Consider the following 23264-nt stretch of genomic DNA (forward strand, 5'->3'; position numbering starts at 1 on the left):
GATCTTTGTGAGACATAATAAACAAATCAGTAGCAGGTGAAGAATTGGTTTTATTTATTTTTTTACGCCGTTCCTCGTGCGGTATAAGTGATGAGATTACTTTATTCTTCGGGTCGATGCGATTACAGAGATACCAGATTTATATCGGGTTTTTATGATTGACAGCTGTCACACAATAAGACGCTTTTTTTTTGCAAAATCTAGTTTTTGCATCGCCATATTTTGAGAGCTATAATTTTTCCATATTTCGGCCGACAGAGTCATGTGACGGCTTGTTTTTTGCGGGACGAGTTGACATTTTTATTGGTACCATTTTTGGGTACGTGACATTTTTTGATCGCTTTCTATTCCGTTTTTGGGAGGTAAAATTAACAAAAATCAACAATTCAGGAATTGTTTTTTGAGGGTTTTTTTATGCCGTTCTCCGTGTGGTAAAAGTGATCAGGCAGTGTTATTCTTCGGGTCAGTACGTTTACGGCGATACTACACTTACTGTATATTTTTTTTATGTTTTGGCGCTTTTACACAATAAAACAATTTTATGCAAAAAAAATATTTTTTCTATCGCTTTATTCTGAGCGCTATAACTTTTTTATTTTTCGGCTGATGGAGCTGTATGGTGGCTTTTTTTTGCGGAACAAGATGACGTTTTCAGCGGTATCATTTTTATTTCCATTTTGCTTTTTGATCGCATTTTTTTCCACTTTTTGTTTGGCGATATGATGAAAAAGCATAGATTTTTTCTCCGTTTTTTATTTATTTTTATTACGGTGTGCACATAAGGAGTTAATTAGTGTGACAGTTTTATAGATCAGGTTGTTTCGGATGCGGTGATACCAAATGTGTGTACTTTTTTTGTTTTTGCATAAATATACGGATTTATTGGTTTAATATTTTATTTATTTTTATTTATTTTGTGATATTTTTTTTATTTTTTTTTTAACAGTTTGAAAAAAAATTTTGACTTTTTTTTTTACATTTTTACTTAGTCCCTGTATGGGACATTAATTTTTCTAATCACTGATCTCATCCAATGTAATAGATATGTATTGCATTGGATGAGATCTTTGCTGACAGTTTTACACTGTCTGTCTCCTGCTAGAGTTCAGCTGCAGGCTGAGCCTAGCAAGACACCATATATGGCAGATCTGGAGGCGGTCATGTGACCTCCAGCTGCCATAAGAACGGAAGGTCCTGGAAGCTATCAGGGGGCCGTCGGAGAGGTAAGTTGACGACCCCCTCTCCTCTCACTATCTTCTATATACCGCGATCACTATAGATCGCAGCATATAGAAGATAGCAAAGGGTTAACATCATTGGGACCTGATCCAATCAGGTCCCTATGATATCCCCTATCAGAGCTATCGCTCTGCACCGGAACCGTAGCGCTTGCAGGACCCTGGGGGTCCTGAGTGCTGCGGGACCACCCACCGTTTTTAAAAGTCGGCGCTGCACAGAGCCCAGGCAGCGACGACGTTTATGTACAGTGGGCGGTCCTAAACCGGTTAATGGAAACCTGTCATCATGATTTTGTGGGCGGAGTTTGCGCAGATTAAGGGCATTGCTTTCAGATAGATGCTATTGCGCATGCGCCGGCGCCATTTTGCTGGAGCCAAATTTTTTTTAGCTGCAGAAAAATGGCGCCGGTGCAAGAACAATAGCATCTATCATCAAGCGATAGATGCTACTGTGCATGCGCCGGCGCCATTTTGATGAAGTGAAAAAAAATTTTTTAAAGACCACAAAATTAATTGGGCAAGAGCTGTATTTTAAACAGGAGGCAGACTACTGAATGTTCAGTAATCTGTCATTTTAGCCAGAATGATGACGATGAGGCCAAAGCACCAAATAAAGACCCGCCCATAGGCCTGCCCCCGATCACGAGCATCTCATTAACTCCAAACTGCAAACACAGATTAAACAACAACAAAATAAGTTGTTCATCCCAGGTATCATTTTAATCAGGGTAACAGTGCCAACCTGACGATGCCTGTAGTTTACTTAGCAAAATCCTGATGACAGGTTTCCTTTAAGACAACATTTGGTCCTGCGCTGACTCTTCCCTCCAGGGTTCTTCTTTTACTTCATCAATTAAAAAGTTTTGCCACTTTGATATAACCATAACTTCTTTAGCCTAATCTGTTCTCACATGTAAAGAGACATGAAACATCATCTTAAGTGGTAGAAAAAAAACTCATTTCAGATATCGGATTGTAAAAACGTGACTCTTAAGTTCCCAAATTAACTTTTTGACCTCTAGAGTGGAAAGTCAGTTCAATTAAAATTATTCAGAAAGAATAAGACAGAAATGATTCTGATTATTACAATTGTGCAGAAGCATTTAACATGTAGCCCATGTGCATATAACAATTATATGATCATAATGGACGCTTTCGCCCTGATTCATCAAGCTTTACACTTGAAACCTGTAAAACAGGTTGAAAAATTTTAGTAAAATTCTAAATTGTGCAAAAATGTTATAACTTTTTGCTTTTCTACACCAGTCATGGCCATCTTTGACAACTCTGATGGGGCGTAGCCTAGCCAGTTAAGTAAATTCATTACAATTTACGTCACAAAACTGGCAAAAATTACGACAGAAATATACGCTAGTCCCTTTTGTGATGGTAACATAGCCACATTTTTCTCCAGTATTGTCTTCATTAGGACTTGCATACTAAACACCAGTCGTAATGAATCAGGGTCTTAACCTGTTAAGAAAATATTTGTAATGATAAATTTCGAGGTCTCACGATGTGGACCCTGGCCCCCCACTTTCATCTAGGCACTATTTTTGGTTGAGGAATAGTCACAGTCCATTACAGTATATACACCCAATTATGCACATCATCTCCTGACATCACACTCGCATTATTACAAAATAACAGTGATTGTCTTTCCGCTGTCTCTAACATTATGTCCTCCCTCTATCTAAAACTGAATCTGTCAAAATCCGAACTCCTTGTGTTTCCTCTCTCTACTAACCCACCTGTGCCCGATATTGCCATTTCTGTGCGTGGTGCTACCATTACTCCCCAGCAGCACGCCGCTGGCTTGGGGTCATATTTGACTCAGATCGTTCACTCCCCACATCCGATCACTCACTCGCTCATGTCACCTACACTGACCTTTTCTCACCTTTGACTCTGCAAAAACTCTTACTGTCGCTCTTATTCATTCTTGTCTGGACTACTGCAATTCTCTACTAATCGGTCTCTCTTTTACTAAACTCTCCCCTCTCCAATCTGTCCTGAATGCAGAAGCCAGGGTCATATATCTTTCCAACTGCTACACCGATGCCTCCACCCTGTGCCAGCCACTGCACTGGTTGCCCAATCTACTACAGAGTTCAATATAAACTTATCTTTCTCATCCACAAAGCTCTCCAGAGATCTCCACCACCCTACATCTCCTCTTTCATATCTGTCTATCACCCTACCCATGCCCTTCGTTCTGCTAATGACCTAAGACTAACAGTCTCAATAATCCAAACCTCTCACTCCAGTCTCCAAGACGTCTCGCGTGCAGCGCCAATTCTCTGGAATGCACCACACCGGACAATAAAATTAAATTTCCAATATCCACAGTTTTAAGCGTGTAATAAAAACACATTTCTTTAGACTGGCCTATCACCTCACCTCACTTGTGCAACTATTCCAGTTTTGCTCTTCCAAAATTTTCTTCCAAATCTGGGCCCCCGTGGCATCTGTTCACATACTGTACAAGCACTTAATAACCCTCAGTGTCTGAACTGTACACATACTGGATGGTGATGCAGCGTTATGTGAATACGCTATTTATTATACTGATGGCCGGACTATACAATAGAAGCACTTTTTTACCATTCACCTTTCGTGTCTCCCCTATTTCCTCATAGACTGTAAGCTTGCGAGCAGCAGGAACCTCACTCATTTTGGCATCTGTTGAGTTATGCGTTACTTTGCAATGTCTGATATTGTCTGTACATGTCACCTCTAAAGTACTGTAAAGTGCTGCGGAATAGGTTAGCACTATAGAAATAAAAATTATTATTGGTATTATTATATGAGAGATACATGCCTGGTTATATCACATACTGTATAGACTAGAGGTTTGACCATGCATAAGTGGTCATCTTCCTATTTACACAAGAGCAGTAATCCATTCAAAACCAATAATTTCTGGTTTCTAGAGTTACTACCTTACTGTGTAGAAACTCCTATAAAAGGTGATGTACCTGTGTTTTAGGGTCCATAGTAACTATCCTAAAACTCTAATGGAGTGTTAGATCAGATCTACAGATCAACTCTCCTTAAAAGCCTCTATTGAACACTGAATCCTCCACTTCTCACAAGGCAGTACAAGACTTAACACTGGCATTGCAGATTGCCAGAGCAGAGACTATGTAGGAGAGGGGAGTGGCTGACACTGCACAGCTCAGAACTTCCCAGAAGGAAGCTACAGAGACTCAAGAAGTGCTTCTATTCAATGCAGAACTCAGAAAATGCAGTCTTCTGGCTCCTTCCTGTCGTGGTAAACTCATGACACCAGATCTGTAGTTTATCAGTAGTGGCTGGTCTCCTAGGCAAGGAGAGCAACACTAACAAGCTTTTTCTACGGAGCTTATAAGTGCTGCACTAAAGATGACTGGATCGCTGTATTTGGCCAGCTTCAATGCCCCTGTGCTGCTCCGAGCCTGCAGAGGGAAAGGTGCCTGTTATGACTGCACAAGCACATACACTTGGGTAACGTACAGCCCAGGGAGACTAAAACCTAAACCTGACAGATCCTTATTCAGACTGATAAAAGTCCTACCCTGACCCTGGTCAGTCCCTACCTGACAGCAGAGTTTGGTACCCTAAGATAATGTAGTGATGCTCCCACTCGATGGCGGCTCAACCTGAATGTCCTTAACAGCTCCTAGTATTGCTATGCCTGACTAGCAACTCACTCAGGAAAATAGATTATGCACTAAAAATTGCAACCGACCCTGCCGGTTCCTGTACAGATTAGATATCCTATCTCCGCAGTCCCTAGTGGTGCCTGTGGGTGCAGAGATAGATCTATCCACAGACTACGAGATGGCAACTCTGGCCTAACAACTTAAAAGACCATCAAGTTGCTCCACATTCCTCCTAAAGAACCGGAGGGCAGAGCAGAGTGTGAATTACCTAAAAGAGGAGAAGTGTGCTGACCAAAGGAAAGATCCCAGAGTGAGTAAAGTAAATAACAAAATACCAATCATATAATAAAGAAAGTACTGTTAACAATTATACTGCCGGCTTACTAAAGATAAACAGAACATAGGAGAAAAGTATAACAAAGAAACAGCAAAGGGAAAACCTTTAGCTGAAAGCTTACAGACTGGCTCCAAACCTCAATAGAATGTCAGAACATCCAAATTAATCTATCACCAGCAGGAGGACAAAATATACAGCAGTACCCAAAAGTTGATAGACAGACAAATGAAAACACCTGTGTCATATTATCCAGATCTTTTTGTAATATCGTAATGTCAACTTACACTTTACTCTCCATCTCATCCCCCAGGTCATTAATAAAGAGGTTAAAAAGAATTGGTCCTAGCACCGATCCCTGTGACACCCCACTGCTGAGTATATCTCATTTAGAGAAGGTACCATTTATGACGACCCTTAGTTTCCTATCATTAGCCAATTCCTTACCCATCTGCATACAGTTCCCCCAGGTCATTGCTTCTGGAGCTTCAGTATAAGGCTGTTATGTGGTACAGGATCAAAGGCCTTTGCAAAGTCCAGATAAATCACATCAGCCGCATTATCAACATCCAGAATTGCACTTACCTCCTCATAAAACCCCAAAATGTTGGTTAGACATGACTTATCTTTCATGAATCCATGCTGATTGTCATTTATTATATTATTCTCTGCGATATAACTCTGAAGGTCATCTCTTATGATGCCCTCAAAAACTTTGCATACTACTAATATCAGACTTACCGGATGGTAGTTACCTGGATCCACCTTCTTACCTTTCTTAAATATCGGTACCACGTCGGCTATCCTCCAACCCCGTTGCCCCTACCCTATCCTATGGTACATTAAATTATCAATTCTAGTGAAATGTCCCTATTAATCAAGATGATCTCCTAGTAGAGCGTAAGATGAATATTACCAACGCACTTACCTCTGGGAAATGGGGTTGAAATTCTGGGTCCTTGGTACATATCCTAAGTGTGCTATTGTTAATTAAAAGTTCTCCATGTGTTTTTAAGGAGTTTGGGGCCATTTTTTCTGTATTCAGCAAATATGCCTCTCCATTAAGCTCAGCAAGTGGAGCGTAATACTTCATGGTTCTGTTTAGCTGGAGGCAGCCGGGAGGATGTTCTTCTAAATTAGTCTGATATTTTAGCACACCTCTAGAAAAGAAATAAAGATGGATGAGGGCTGGAATCAGCATGCTCAAGTGCTAATTAACTTGAATTCAAGAGGGCTTGAATTCTTGGTAATTCGGGTGATTAAAGAACAAGTGTTTTGGGTTTTAAATGTCTTATAAAAGTTTGCTGAGTAATCGGAAAGTTGCTGTTCAGATTCTGATTTGAAAAAGAAATAAATAAAATCTTCCAGGCATCATACTGTAATTGAAACAAACAGTTTTTCATATTTGAATCTACAAAAAAGTTGAAAAACTTTCACAACATATAATAAAAAGAAAAAATAATTTGAAGTTTCAAAATTCTACTGATTGCCCTCGGGAAACAGCGGGGTAACTACACCCTGCGGTCAGAGATGTGACCTAACATTCACCATCCTTAGAAGGAGTTTCCAGGATTTGAAAATCTATAAATGCATTATTCTTACTTTTCTGACACTCTATTATTCCACAATGACAATCTCATCTCATGCACCCCTCAACAGAAAACGCCTCTGACGGTTAATTACGGTTATAGAGCTCCACTAGACAAAACCTTACTTTACTGACTGGCAAAAACTTCCTGCCATGATTATAACTATGAACAGCTGAGATAGACCAATGCGACATGTGCTTTTGGCGAAAAGGACTAAGCTCGGTGACTCTCTCTCTAATTTAGACTTGATGCGAGATCTGTTTGTCTCTTCCAATAATATACAGTAGGCTGTAGGATGTGAGGTCCATGTGTCTCTCCCAGTAATATAGGCTGAAAGTGAGGTCCATGTGTCTCTCCCAGTAATATAGGCTGGATGTGAGGTCCATGCGTCTCTCCCAGTAATATAGGCTGAAAGTGAGGTCCATGTGTCTCTCCCAGTAATATAGGCTGAAAGTGAGGTCCATGTGTCTCTCCCAGTAATATAGGCTGGTTGTGAGGTCCATGTGTGTCTCCCAGTAATATAGGCTGGATGTGAGCTGTGTGTGTCTTTCCCAGTAATATAGGCTGGATGTGAGGTCCATGTGTCTCTCATAGTAATATAGGCTGGATGTGAGGTCCATGTGTCTCTCCCAGTAATATAGGCTGAAAGTGAGGTCCATGTGTCTCTCCCAGTAATATAGGCTAGATGTGAGCTCTGTCTGTCTTTCCCAGTAATAGAGGCTGGATGTGAGCTCTGTAGGTCTCTCCCAGTAATATAGGTTGGATGTGATGTCTGTGCGTCTCTCCCAGTAATATAGGCTAGATGTGAGCTCTGTGTGTCTCTCCCAGTAATATAGGCTGGATGTGAGCTCTGTCTGTCTTTCACAGTAATATAGGCTGGATGTGAGCGCTGTATGTCTCCCAGTAATATAGGCTGGATGTGAGCTCTGTCTGTCTTTCCCAGTAATAGAGGCTGGATGTGAGCTCTGTATGTCTCCCAGTAATATAGGCTGGATGTGAGCTCTGTGTGTCTCTCCCAGTAATATAGGCTAGATGAGAGCTCTGTGTGTCTCTCCTAGTAATATAGGCTGGATGTGAAGTCAGTGTGTCTCTCAGAGTAATATAGGCTATATGTGAGCTTGGTCTGTCTTTCCCAGTAATATAGGTTGGATGTGAGCTCAGTGTATCTCTCCCAGTAATATAGGCTGGATGTGATGTCTGTGTGCCTTTCCCAATAATATAGGCTGGATGTGAGCTCCGTGTATCTCTCCCAGTAATATAGGCTGGATGTGAGCTCTGTGTGTCTTTCCCAGTTATATTGGATCGATGTGAATTATTTCATGCTGTGTTTCTCCCAGTAATATAGACTGTGGCCTCGATTCATCAAGAATAGCGTTTTTTCACGCCGGTCTGGGTGAAGAGGCATGTTGGAGTCAAACGCTTCTGATTCATTAGGACTAGTGATGTGTGAATGTGCTCAAATAAGGGGTTATCCGAGCATGCTCGGGTGCTTAGACAGCCGCGATACATGCAGGGATTGCCTAAAAAAACAGGCAATCCCTGCATGTTTTGCAGATGTCTAACAGCCAGGAGACATGCAGCCGCGGCGACTCGAACATAGTTTGAGCATGCCAAAGCTACTCGGTAAGCATCCAAGCATGCTCTGAGAACCCTGTATCCGAGCACGCTCGCACACCACTAATTAGGACACAATCCAGTGTGTATGAAAAATAATGTGCGCCTTGCCACTAATCTTACTCCAGGAACTGGAGTACAATTTGTTGCGTTTGGAATACTGATGCTCATCAGGAATTTGGGGAGCGGGGGTTGCCATGCCACTGCCCTTCCCTTCCCAGCTCCATCCACATTGTCTGAAGTGGGTGAAAATGATGCGAGTCCTAAAACTCTTGTGCAGCCTCTCGTTGTGCCAAACTTTTGTGACTTTGAGGCTTTTACGTCGTCAGACTTCTGGGCAGTTTGTGTGTTTGAGGGTTCTACTGCTTTTACTTGCTTTCACGTATCACACTTCTTCTATCCTGTTCTAATTTCCTTTTCATATGCTTTCGTTCTTTTCTACAGCCTGTTTTCTCTGCCCTCCCTGGGATACTTTCTCCCTTTCCACTGTGTGTAGATCTTTGTCTAACCATCTCACTGTTGTTATCTCTAACAGCTTAGATTCATCAAACCTGAGCAGGAGCTCTGATGGGATTGTAATGTATTTTTGCACTCCGCTACATAATGTAGGTACAGATATATAGCATTTAAGTGATTGTATGTTATTAGTCTTTTATTCAGCTAGGCTGCACAGAAGAGCTTTGAGACGAAAACTCTGCAGTATAATAAAGCTTATGCTTCATCACCTTAAACCTCGCTCCTCATTACTTAGGTACGTGATGAACTCACGGAGCGGACGTCTAGACCACCAACACTTAAAAAGATTGAGTGTGAAACGACCATTTGTTAATTTATCTCCACATTTAATAAATTACTTTGTGTCTCGGTACATCTTTAAGTCATTAATTATTAATGATTATCCCTTAAAGCTACGGTGCACACAAGATTGTAAATTCATCCACACTAGATGAACAGATGTCCCCTCTGGAAAACTCTGTTGGATGCCTTAATCCTCTGCTGTAAACATCTCATATGAATGATTGATCTTCTAGAAATTCAATCTATGTATTGTACATACATCTTTATAGTGAGGGCAGGCACCTTGTTAATTTTAGCATCTTTTTATGATTATTTAGAATAAATTGGAAATGATCAGGTTTGAAAATACCTTTTTTTTTTTTGTTTGTTTTCACTCTCCGCTTTTTAAGGATCCATAAAAGTTTTTCATTCTTTTTCTACCTAGGCTGCTACAGGAGACTTTTTTTTAGGGCAGGAATTTCATTATTTTTCTTCACTTTTAAGTTTGTGTAAATAATCGTGCAATTTAGATTCTCTTTTTTGTTACATAAGTATATAAACAAGTGATTTTGAGGGATTTTTCGTTTTTGTTTATTTTTCACACTAAATAATCTGATGAATTCTTTAGTCGTGTTCATACCTAATACAAGTTGTTTTTGTGTTTTTTTCTTCTATCCCAGTTCCAGCAACATATGCAGCTAGTTGTACCTCTTCTCCTGCGGCAACCTGACATACTCTGATGACGTCCTCTATCAGATTCATATAAACCCGGCTCAGGCAGCAGAACACCGCCTGAGTATTCATGTAGTTAGCATTCAAACCACTACACTGCACCTCCACTGCAAACACTGAGCTTCTGATCATCGTGGTTCCAGCATTGCTACATTAAACTCTGATGTGCCATCTCTGCTGCATTCAGTGTTCATTGTAAACTCAGCTCTGCTACACTGGTTCCTCAACTCTGCTCCATCTCAGTACTATCTTTTGTAAGTCTAGCCTCCATTGCAAACTGTGCTCTGCTACACCAGTTCCTGTTTGTTTAGTCAACTCTGCTACATCACTGTACCAACTCTCCTGCATTGAGCCTTCATTGCAGACTCAGCTCCTCAAAATTGTTTCAACTCGGCTACATCAAGCCTATGTCTATCAGTATTTGGTCAGTATTTTTTTCTCAGGAGTGGAAGACAAAACCAGGAGTGGGTGATAAATGCAGAATTGGTGACTTGTTTCTATTATACCTTTTCTCTGATTGTCCCTCACCTGGTTTTGTCTCCCACTCCTGAAAAAAAATACTGACCGAATACTGACCAAATACTGACAGTGGTGCCGTGGCCTATCTTGTAAAATCAGCTCTTCTACATAGTTTCTTATTTGTTGAGTCAACTCTTTGCCAAGTTCTGCTGCATTGAGCCTTTGCCATTCGTTGGAAACACAGCTCTGCTTCATCACACCTTTCAGTTCCTCGTCTCTGCTTCATCACACCTTTCAGTTCCTCGTCTCTGCTGCATCACACCTTTCAGTTCCTCGTCTCTGCTGCATCACACCTTTCAGTTCCTCGTCTCTGCTGCATCACACCTTTCAGTTCCTCGTCTCTGCTGCATCACACCTTTCAGTTCCTCGTCTCTGCTGCATCGCATTTCCAGCTTTGCTGCCATTGTTCCAGTTCAGCTGCTCCAATTGTCATTGTTCCAGCTACACCACATATGCTGCAATTGTTCCAACCACCAGCTCGCCTTGCTGCACCATTGTCACCTGTCCATGCTGTGTTGGAAATGCTCATCTTTGGTACCTGGGGCATCTATAGGAGTCCCAGATACAGGGAAAAACACCCCCTGCTGCACCACATGGCACTCGCAGAGCTGATCTGGGTCAGTTAAGACCCAGCATCTCTGTTATATGCGGAAGACACCTGGCGATAAGTTGACCTTTGGGTCTAATAGAAGCCCTGGAATTGCAGATGCTTCATTTCGTTAGGCAAATTGGTTAACAAATGGTTTGTGTCTTCACCCCAGATTCACCTGGGAATTTTGGAAGGAGAAAGAGCAACTGTAGGAGTGTTAATACAGCAAATCTGCAAACTGTCTCTTCAGAGATGAAGAGGACTAGAACTCTAGCGCCACCTATAGGAAGTAGCAATCCTAAAAGTCAATATCGACTCTCTAACGAGCCTTGTCACATGACTTAGAAATTAAAGCCAAAACCCAAGTCTCAATACAGCAAATCAAAAAGACTTCTCCGCAGAACCAGCCACTACCAAAAGTTAGCGGGAGGAATGGATCAAAGCTGTGTTCACATTGCGTCTTGCAATGAAAGCAGTTTTAGGAATTTTAGGAGATTTTCCCACATATACCTCTGACATAGGCCACGGTGTAGGCATACAATGGCATCAATAGCCTCCAACGTAAAAAAAAAAAAAAATAATAATACTTCACAGTCTAAGTTTTTTTATGCCTCTATATGGAATAACGAAGTAGAAAAAAATAGATGGACCAATGTATTCCACCTTTACCGAGGTCCCAAAATAATTCTCTTTGGCCTTTATACAATAGAAAAAGATCTGTACACCATATATACAACTATGGTTGGGTTATGGTCCACTGGAGTCAGATCAATAAAAACAGAGATCCATAAAGGTGACAGTTCTTGACTACCATTGTCAAGAGGCTTGATGAAGACTCCTTTGAGGGTCAAAACGTTGTTGTTTCACTGATGAAACGCCTAAATGAAAGCTGTTTTTACTCTTTTGACTTCCGTCGGGAAATGGGATACTGGGTTAATGCACCTACTGACGTATAACTTTCTATTGTGACACTTTAAAGTTTTTTTTATCACTTTCTCAAGTGGGGCACCTAAAAGAGTAGCTTAAATTTTCTTGGCTGATATTAACAGGTCTATAACAAGGTTACCTCACCTATCTGGTCTGGTTTCTGGAGAGTGACTTTGTTACCCTCTATGCCATAGACAAGTCTATGGTGTGAGGGTCTTGGCACAACTTTCCGTCTGCTTTCCTTCTGGTACATGAGATGTCACATTTGGGGTATGTGCACACATTAAGCATTTGCTGCAGACATTTCTGCACCAAAAACGTGTTTCTTGGCAGGAAAACATGCAGCGTAAAATATTTGGGTATTTGCCACATTTTTTCCTTGCGTTTTTTTTCCAATGCATTGAAATGGGTGAAAAATGCTGCAAAAATCACTGAAAGAACGTACATGGCGCAGTTATAAAACAACTTCAAATCTGCAAGAAAAATAAAAATAACGTGTGCATGAGACTTCAGGAATCTCATTCACTTTGCTGGTACTAGGAAATCCATCAGTTTTCGGGACAAAATTGCACGAAAAAAAAATGTGGGAAAACCACCGAAACACTTAAAGTGTGCACTTACCCTTAGGCTATTTTCACACCTTGCATTTTTTTGCTAGGTTTTTTTATGCACATTAAAAAAGCTACTTTTTACAGTACCAGCAAAGCTATGAAATTTCAGAAATCTCATGCACACACTCGATTTTTGTTTTCCTGATTGCATTGGAAAACCGCTGCCTATTTCTAAATCTGCAGCATTGCGATTCCTTCAGCGTTTTTGCAGCAGTTTACACTCATAGAAAGCAATGAGAGAGTGGAAAAAAAACACTGCAAAAAAAGCAGGATTTTTTTTGCTGCATTTTCGCTGCGTTTTTTGGTTAATAAAACTAACTTTATTAAACATGTACAGTAGACAAAGCAGATATGTACGGCGCACCCAAAAAACTCGGCAAAAATTGCTGCAAAAATGCTGAAAAACAAGGGTTCTGAACACAGCTTTTTTCCTGCCAAAAGAGCAGGTTTTGGCTGCATAAAAAAAGCAGCTGCGTGTTAACATAGCCTTATAGTAGAAATGAAATGGTAGTTGTAGGAGTGACCTGGGTGGGAGAAGGTTTTTGTTAGGGATCCCCAAGTGATGAAGGGATTAGTAAAGAGTTTTTGGATCGTTTGTTCAACTTTATAGCTAAGGAACTGAAAAAGAGCCATGTTAAAAGAAAAAAAAAAAAAAAATGTTATTTTTCGAAAATGTAAAATCTGTGAATAAAGGGTCATTCAAAGAGGATATGACTAACTCCAGACAGTTCTCCAAAGCGGTCATATTTGGAAACTTTTTTTTTTCTTTTTTAAAATCATATTCTTTACTGAAAACATTAAGATTTTGTTTTATAGACACTCACCCCGAGGCATGGACCAGAAGGAGCACATAGAATATAAAAAACAGGTTGTGTGTGTGTAGGAAGATATCAAAATTAGATGCCCTGTGGGAAAAACAAAAAAAGTAAAACGTTAGATCATATAAGAAGCTGTACAATAATCATGATTTCACACAATCTAAAACGTAGAGAGCTGAAAACGGTCTGTCATCCCGCCCCCTTAGAAGGTGCCGCCCTAGGCACAGGACCTTCAGTGACTAGTGGAAAATATAGATTTCCTTAGCACGGTATGTTCATTTTCTTGTAGACTTTACCCATTTGCAATACACCACAATTTTCCATTAATTTCAACATATAGATTTTGATGCAGAAGTAGCGCAGATATCTATGTAAATTCCCAACGGAAAAAGTGTGTATTCAGGATGTGTGACACATAGATCCTAAATCTGGCACTTGTAAAAAGTTGTATTTTGGACCACAATTTACTTAGTTACGGCAACTGAAATTACACAAATGTCACATTATGGAACTATATCTCTTATAGGAGCATTGCTTTAGGGAGAATATAGTGGCCACATATACTGAATATCACAGATCCGGCACCAAATTCATCCCAATAAGTGCAGCAATTGGTGGAAATGACAAATATTTCACAAGACTTTTTTCCTCTTTTCATCTACAATACTAATATATATATATATATATATATACACATACATACAGTACAGACCAAAAGTTTGGACACACCTTCTCATTTAAAGATTTTTCTGTATTTTCATGACTTTGAAAATTGTACATTCACACTGAAGGCATCAAAACTATGAATTAACACATGTGGAATTATATACTTAACAAAAAAGTGTGAAACAACTGAAAATATGTCTTATATTCTAGGTTCTTCAAAGTAGCCACCTTTTGCTTTGATGACTGCTTTGCACACTCTTGGCATTCTCTTGATGAGTTTCAACAGGTAGTCACCGGAAATGGTTTTCACTTCACAGGTGTGCCCTGTCAGGTTTAATAAGTGGGATTTTTGCATTATAAATGGGGTTAGGACCATCAGTTGTGTTGTGCAGAAGTCAGGTGGATACACAGCTGATAGTCCTACTGAATAGACTGTTAGAATTTGTATTATGGCAAGAAAAAAGCAGCTAAGTAAAGAAAAACAAGTGGCCATCATTATTTTAAGAAATGAAGGTCAGTCAGTGAGTAAAATTGGGAAAACTTTGAAAGTGTCCCCAAGTGCAGTTGCAAAAACCATCAAGCGCTACAAAGAAACTGGCTCACATGAGGACCGCCCCAGGAAAGGAAGACCAAGGAAAACCAAGAGTCACCTCTGCTTCTGAGTATAAGTTTATCCGAGTCAACAGCCTCAGAAATCGCAGGTTAACAGCAGCTCAGATTAGAGACCAGGTCAATGCCACACAGAGTTCTGTTAAGAGGAGACTTTGTGCAGCCGGCCTTCATGGTAAAATAGCTGCTAGGAAACCACTGCTAAGGACAGGCAACAAGCAGAAGAGACTTGTTTGGGCTAAAGAACACAAGGAATGGACATCAGACCAGTGGAAATCTGTGCTTTGGTCTGATGAGTCCAAATTTGAGATCTTTGGTTCCAACCATCGTGTCTTTGTGCGACGCAGAAAAGATGAACAGATGGACTCTACATGCCTGGTTCCCACCGTGAAGCTAGGAGGAGGTGTGATGGTGTGGGGGTGCTTTGCTGGTGACACTGTTGGGGATTTATTCAAAATTGAAGGCATACTGAACCTGCATGGCTACCACAGCATCTTGCAGCAGCATGCTATTCCATCCGGTTTGCGTTTAGTTGGACCATCATTTATTTTTCAACAGGACAATGACCCCAAACACACCTGCAGCCTGTGTAAGGGCTATTTGACCAAGAAGGAGAGTGATGGGGTGCTACGTCAGATGACCTTGCCTCCACAGTCGCCAGACCTGAACCCAATCGAGATGGTTTGAGTTGAGCTGGGCCGCAGAGTGAAGGCAAAAGGTCCAACAAGTGCTAAGCATCTCTGAGAACTCCTTCAAGATTGTTGGAAGACCATTTCTGGTGACTACTTGTTGAAGCTCATCAAGAGAATGCCAAGAGTGTGCAAAGCAGTCATCAAAGCAAAAGGTGGCTACTTTGAAGAGCCTAGAATATAAGACATATTTTCAGTTGTTTCACACTTTTTTGTTAAGCATATAATTCCACATGTGTTAATTCATAGTTTTGATGCCTTCAGTGTGAATGTACAATTTTCATAGTCATGAAAATACAGAAAAATCTTTAAATGAGAAGTTGTGTCCAAACTTTTGGTCTGTACTGTATATATATATATATATATATATATATATTTATTTATTTATTTATTACACACACACACACACACACACACACACACACACACACACACACAGTACAGACCAAAAGTTTGGACACAGCTTCTCATTTAAAGATTTTTCTGTATTTTCATGACTATGAAAACTGTACATTCACACTGAAGGCATCAAAACTATGAATTAACACATGTGGAATTATATACTTAACAAAAAAGTGTGAAACAACTGAAAATATGTCTTATATTCTAGGTTCTTCAAAGTAGCCACCTTTTGCTTTGATGACTGCTTTGCACACTCTTGGCATTCTCTTGATGAGCTTCAAGAGGTAGTCACCGGAAATGGTTTTCACTTCACAGGTGTGCCCTGTCAGGTTTAATAAGTGGGATTTCTTGCCTTATAAATGGGGTTGGGACCATCAGTTGTGTTGTGCAGAAGTCTGGTGGAAACACAGCTGATAGTCCTCCTGAATAGACTGTTAGAATTTGTATTATGGCAAGAAAAAAGCAGCTAAGTAAAGAAAAATGAGTGGCCATCATTGCTTTAAGAAATGAAGGTCAGTCAGTCCGAAAAATTGGGCAAACTTTGAAAGTGTCCCCAAGTGCAGTTGCAAAAACCATCAAGCGCTACAAAGAAACCGTCTCACATGAGGACCGCCCCAGGAAAGGAAGACCAAGAGTCACCTCTGCTTCTGAGGATAAGTTTATCCGAGTCACCAGCCTCAGAAATCGCAGGTTAACAGCAGCTCAGATTAAAGACCAGGTCAATGCCACACAGAGTTCTAGCAGCAGACACATCTCTTCAACAACTGTTAAGAGGAGACTTTGTGCAGCCGGCCTTCATGGTAAAATAGCGGCTAGGAAACCACTGCTAAGGACAGGCAACAAGCAGAAGAGACTTGTTTGGGCTAAAGAACACAAGGAATGGACATTAGACGAGTGGAAATATGTGCCTTGGTCTGAGGGGTCCAAATTTGAGATCTTTGGTTCCAACCACCATGTCTTTGTGCGACACAGAAAAGGTGAACGGATGGACTCTACATGCCTGGTTCCCACCGTGAAGCATGGAGGAGGAGGTGTGATGGTGTGTGGGTGCTTTGCTTGTGACACTGTTGGGGATTTATTCAAAATTGAAGGCATACTGAACCAGCATGGCTACCACAGCGTCTTGCAGCGGCATGTTATTCCATCCGGTTTGCGTTTAGTTGGACCATCATTTATTTTTCAACAGGACAATGACCCCAAACACACCTCCAGGCTGTGTAAGGGCTATTTGACCAAGTAGGAGAGTGATGGGGTGCTACGCCAGATGACCTGGCCTCCACAGTCACCAGACCTGAACCCAATCGAGATGGTTTGGGGTGAGCTGGACCGCCGAGTGAAGGCAAAAGGGCCAACAAGTGCTAAGCATCTCCGGGAACTCCTTCAAGATTGTTGGAAGACCATTTCCGGTGACTACCTCTTGAATCTCAAGAGAATGCCAAGAGTGTGCAAAGCAGTCATCAAAGCAAAAGGTGGCTACTTTGAAGAGCCTAGAATATAAGACATATTTTCAGTTGTTTCACACTTTTTTGTTAAGTATATAATTCCACATGTGTTAATTCATAGTTTTGATGCCTTCAGTGTGAATGTACAATTTTCATAGTCATGAAAATACAGAAAAATCTTTAAATGAGGTGTGTCCAAACTTTTGGTCTGTACTAATATTATATATATATATATATATATATATATATATATATATATATATATATATATATATATATATATATATATATATATATATATATTTTTTTTTTCTAATTCTTGTCAAAATGTAAAAATATCCTGTGTCTACCTTATTGATGCTGTGGAAGCTGTGGACATGAGAAATAAAATGAGGACCATCATGACTCCCGTCACCCCCGGAACTGAAACAAAAATGACGTTTGGAATATCATTAATACATCGCATGATAAAAAAAATGAATAATTTGATAGTTTTTTTTTAAAAAAAATTTGTTTATGGTAGCATAATATCTGGTAATGCACAAGTGAAATCATGTATATATAGGGCAGAGTTGTAACACAACTAACTACTCAGTCCCAGGATTTGAAATACTAGTCTTTTTAAAAAAATATATAAAAACGCATGAAAAATGTAACAAAATTCCAGCATTTTCTCTCCCTTTCTTCTAGCCCTACTTGGTCACATTATTTATTTATTTATTTATTTTACTCACTTATATAGCGCCATTAATTCCACAGCGCTTCACAGACAATATCAGCAGCGCTGTCCCCATTGGGGCTCACACTCTGTATTCCCTATCAGTATGTCTTTGGAGTGTGGGAGGAAACCGGAGAACCTGGAGTAAACACACGCAAACACGGGGAGAACATACAAACTCCTTGCAGATGTTGTCCTTGGTGGGATTTGAACCCAGGACCCCAGCGCTGCAAGGCTGCAGTGCTAACCACTGAGCCACCATGCTGTGCATTACAATTAAAATTAAGTAATAACTGATCTCCTATGACAAAGAAATTTAGTATATGTCTTCTTTCTCTTCCTCACTATCCTGTGTGCGGCTGTGGGACAACCGACTGCAGCAGGAGCCTCCCCCCTCTGATCTGTCTGCAGTAAGACATAAAGATAAAGAGGGCATGGCTTCAGCCACACCATTCTGAGAGATTAACTGAAGAATAAATAGAAAATTCTACAGACGTACGTAAGGCCCCCATACACATTACATTAAGGTGGTGAAAGAAGATGAAGGAGGAGGGGGATCGAGCAGTTAAACTAAGTGCCATACCTTTTTGTTCATCGCTCTCCCCATTGAAAACACAAGAACGCTCAGTGGGGTCAAACAAACACTCATGTCTGCGGGGTAATCAGGAGCGATAGTTATGGATTAACAAACAGTGGGGATGACTATATTACTTGTCTAATTTAAAAAATATATATTTCTAGGTTCAGAGTCTCATTAAATGCAGCCTTTATCTAAAGGGCAAATGGCCCCATGTGTGACCTTCTGAAGATGTAGAGCACTTGAGGTGTGGCCAGCCAGTAGGAAAAGCTCCCAACACTCGCTGTTTTTATGGGATTGTCCCATGAAATTAACCTCAAATCTGCATGAGGAATGCCTGAATGGCCATGGCATCTCTCGACAAAATCAACTCCTAGAGGGAAACAGGATCCCAGGAGATCGGCTGATCATTCAGGGCAGGCACACTTAGAAAAGGACTGCCCCCATCTTCATTGATGAATATTGTTGGATAGTGCTTGTAAGAACAAGAACTTTGGCAATTTGCTGCTTATTAAAATTTGCAACCGACCACCGCTGCGGTGTAGCTTGTAAGCACTGGGCTACAGCTGGCCGGGATTAAGAGGTAGCAGCGCACGCCAACGATTTTGGCAGCTTCAAAACTGTTCTTACAGAAAAGAAGAAAAGATCTTCAAATGTTCTGGTGTCTAGCAGCGGTGGTCGGTCTCCAAAGCAACGAGCTGTAAACAAAAGACAAGTGTTAACATCTCAAGAGCAGCTAAAAATATTAATAAGCAGTAATATACAAAAACTGCTTGTATTTACAAGCTCTATCCAACAATAGCTATTTATGAAGATGGGAATAACATTTTAACCCCTTATCACGCACATGTACGTAACTGAGGGGGTTCCCATCTGTGGAGGGAGTCAGGATCTGAGCTCTATTCACATACGGCAGATTTTTTATCATAGATTTCGAGCCATGGCGACTTGATGGATGAATGCTCTGTAGGAAGTTCGATCTTGTGCAAGCCTAGATAGGTCCACCAGGGTCTTCTCCGTTATTATCTTGATTGTAGCAAGCCATAGGGTTGCTGGTCTTACTCTTCAGCTTGTTCTTTCTATTCTTCCCACCATGATGTCCTTCTCCAGTGATTTCTCCCTTTGTATGATGTGTTCAAAGTAGGCAAGTCGTAGCTTGGTGATCCCTGCTTCCAGTGACATGTCTGGTTAGATTTGTTCCAAATTGATTTGCTTGTTCCTCTTTCCATCCATGGTGTTGATAACGTCCTTCTCCAGCACCACATTCTGAAGGAGTCAATTCTTCTTCTGTCTTGTTTCTTTATCGTCCAGGTTTCACATCTATGTGTTACTACAGAAAAGACCAGACTATGTACAAGCCGTGTCTTCATTGTGAGTGAAATGTTCCTCGATTTGAAGACCTAGTCCTGTGACTTCATTGTGGACTGGTCAGTAGTTATTCTCCTATTGACTTCCGACGTTGTCGCTGCTGAGTTATCATCGATCCGAGTAGGTTGAAGTCCTTTACAACTTCCAGTTCAGCGCCATCCATCACAAATATGTCGCCATCGTTCCTGGCAGTAGTCAATATCTTTGTCTTATTTGTACTGAGTAGTAGTCCCATGTTAGAGCTTTCACGCGGCAGATACTGGCTATATTTAATCACCAGCATCTGTCTTTAACATAGCTGCGGCTGTTAACCATTTAACTGCTGCTGTTAATCCCTGCCAACGACGTTTAAATGGAACTCATGCCGGCTCTCACAAATACTGGCTCCCATCGGCACTCCAAGATGCAGCCTATTGTCAACTTGGTCCTCCTTTGAAGCTCAGCTAAATGGTGGTATTACAGTATATAGTATAAGCAATGTTGTCAGTTTCAAGCCCCCTGTGGCGACTAAAAAAAAAAAAATGAAAATAAAGAATACAAAAAAAAAAATGAAAAAATATAAAAAAGTTAACCCCCCCCCCCCCCCACATTAAAAAAATCAATACAACTATTTGGTATCGCTGTGTTCACAAAAGTTCAATCAATCAAAATGTAAAAGTAATTAACCTGTAAATGCCTTAACGAGAAAAAAAATCAATCCGAATAGTGTTTTTGTGGTCACTATTCCTCTCTAAAAAAAAATACAATAAAAACAAATGAATACTTTATACCTATCTTAAGTAGAGATGAGCGGTGTTCGACTAGAACTGTTCGCCAATCTCAAATTCGAGCTGTTTTGGGCGGTGTTCGAGTTGTTCGACGAACCCGAACGATTTGCAAAAAATTCGGCTGTTCGAGGTTATGTTCGATAACTGTTCGTGCACCAAAAGCGTGTCCTGCATGTCTGGCGCTATTTAGAGCACCAATCATGCAGGGATTGTCTGCCACTCACTGTAATGCCGCAGCCATGGTGGTTGTGGCATTACAGTGATTGCTCAAATCGATGGGAACAGTGCCAACAGTGAAACATGAAAAGCCGGCAATTCAGCAGCGGCATACACCTGTACCCGGCAATTTAGAACCGAAAGAATAGAGCTTCACACATAGATTAGATAGATATAAACATGTCAGCCACATATATACGAAGTACAGTGAAAGTGCTGCTTACTGTACTTGTCATTTAGCGTAAAGGATTTATCAAAAAAAATAATAGTGTTTTCATGCACCGTCTCTTTAAAAAAGCCGGCCGGCAATTCAGCAGCGGTACCCGACAATTTAGAATAGAAAGAATAGAGCTTCACATAGATTAGATAGATAGAAACATGTCAGTCACATATATATGAAGTACAGTGAAAGTGTTGCTTACTGTACTTGTCATTTAGCGCAAAGGATTTATCAAAAAAAATAATAGTGTTTTCATGCACCGTCTCTTTAAAAAAGCCGGCCGGCAATTCAGCAGCGGTACCCGACAATTTAGAATAGAAAGAATAGAGAATCACACATAGATTAGATAGATAGAAACATGTCAGTCACATATATATGAAGTACAGTGACAGTGCTGCTTACTGTACTTGTCATTTAGCGTAAAGGATTTATCAAAAAAAATAATAGTGTTTTCATGCACCGTCTCTTTAAAAAAGCCGGCCGGCAATTCAGCAGCGGTACCCGACAATTTATAACAGACAGAATAGAGCTTCACATAGATTAGATAGATAGAAACATGTCAGTCACATATATATGAAGTACAGTGAAAGTGTTGCTTACTGTACTTGTCATTTAGCGTAAAGGATTTATCAAAAAAAATAATAGTGTTTTCATGCACCGTCTATTTAAAAAAGCCGGCCGGCAATTCAGCAGCGGTACCCGACAATTTAGAATAGAAAGAATAGAGAATCACACATAGATTAGATAGATAGAAACATGTCAGTCACATATATATGAAGTACAGTGACAGTGCTGCTTACTGTACTTGTCATTTAGCGTAAAGGATTTATCAAAAAAAATAATAGTGTTTTCATGCACCGTCTCTTTAAAAAAGCCGGCCGGCAATTCAGCAGCGGTACCCGACAATTTATAACAGACAGAATAGAGCTTCACACATAGATTAGATAGATAGAAACATGTCAGTCACATATATATGAAGTACAGTGATAGTGTTGGTTACTGTACTTGTCATTTAGTATTAAAATAAAGGATTTATTATTAAAAAAATTGGCGTGGGGTTCCCCTTAATTTTAGGCTCTAGCGGAGGTTAAGCAGACGGCTGGGGCAGATGTTTGAAGCCTGGGAAGGGGGTAATACCCACGGAGCTTCCCAGGCTACTAATATCAGCCCCCAGCTGAATACATAGCCTTTACTAGCTATTAAAATGGGGGACCCCCCAAAAAAAATGACGTGGGGTCCCCCCTAATTTAATAGCTAGCAAAGGCTAGGCAGACAGCTGGGGGCTGATATTAATAGCCCAGGAAGGGAGCCATGAATATTGGCCCCCTCCCAGGCTAGAAACACCAGCCGTCAGCCGCCCCAGAAATGGCGCATTCATAGGATGCGCCAATTCTGGCACTTAGCCTCGCTCTTCCACGCTGCCCTGTAGCGGTGGCAGCGGGGTAATAGGGTTGGGGTTGATGTCAGCTTATAATGCCAGCTGACATCAAGCCCAGGTTAGTAATGGAGAGGCGTCTATAAGACACCCCCATTACTAACCCCATAGTCAAAGTTAAAAAAAACACAAACACCCAGAATAAAGTCCTTTAATTGAAATAAAGACACAATCCTTTATTGTTCTAAATTAAACCATACTTACCGTCACGCCCATTCCAGCTGAAGCCAACGATCTCCTGCAATAAAAGAAAAATAATAAAGCAACCTCATCCTTACCTTTCCATGGTTCCCACGACAGCTTCAGCTCTGCTACATCGAGATGACAGGCTGGACCGGAGCAGAACGCTGCCATCCAGCCTCTCATCCCGCAGACACTGAGAAGCGCAGGCTTGCTTGCGCTGCTCAGCGTCTCTCTGTGACGACATCCAGATGAGCCGAGTTCATGTCCAATGAACTCGGCTCACCTCATGCACGTCACTGACAGCGTGGGAAAATTCTCACGCTGAAGCGGTGAGTGCAGGAGAATTCTCCCACGCTGTCAGTGACGTGCATAAGGTGAGCTCATGTCCAATGAACTCAGCTCACCTCCTGCACGTCACTGACAGCGTGGGAGAATTCTCCTGCACTCAGCGCTTCAGCGTGAGAATTCTCCCACGCTGAAGCGCTGAGTGCAGGAGAATTTTCCCACGCTGTCAGTGACGTGCATAAGGTGAGCTCATGTCCAATGAACTCAGCTCACCTCCTGCACGTCACTGACAGCG

At 40.9% G+C, this 23264-nt stretch overlaps 1 protein-coding gene across 3 annotated transcripts in view; it reads right to left on the reverse strand.

Annotated features, from left to right (window-relative positions):
- Positions 1-23264, reverse strand: part of NOX4 (NADPH oxidase 4) — a 310955-nt gene that overhangs the window by 203384 nt on the left and 84307 nt on the right. For all 3 annotated transcript variants that reach the window (XM_073662050.1, XM_073662052.1, XM_073662051.1), the window contains exons 7-9: positions 17551-17623; positions 13399-13479; positions 6145-6376 (exon numbers count right to left, since the gene is read on the reverse strand). In XM_073662050.1, the coding sequence (XP_073518151.1) occupies positions 6145-6376; positions 13399-13479; positions 17551-17623 (386 nt within the window). The remainder of the gene's footprint in view (positions 1-6144; positions 6377-13398; positions 13480-17550; positions 17624-23264) is intronic.

The sequence above is a fragment of the Phyllobates terribilis genome, unplaced genomic scaffold (assembly GCF_046119375.1).
Source record: "Phyllobates terribilis strain yellow unplaced genomic scaffold, ASM4611937v1 Scaffold_2__4_contigs__length_985480577, whole genome shotgun sequence".
NCBI lineage: Eukaryota > Metazoa > Chordata > Amphibia > Anura > Dendrobatidae > Phyllobates > Phyllobates terribilis.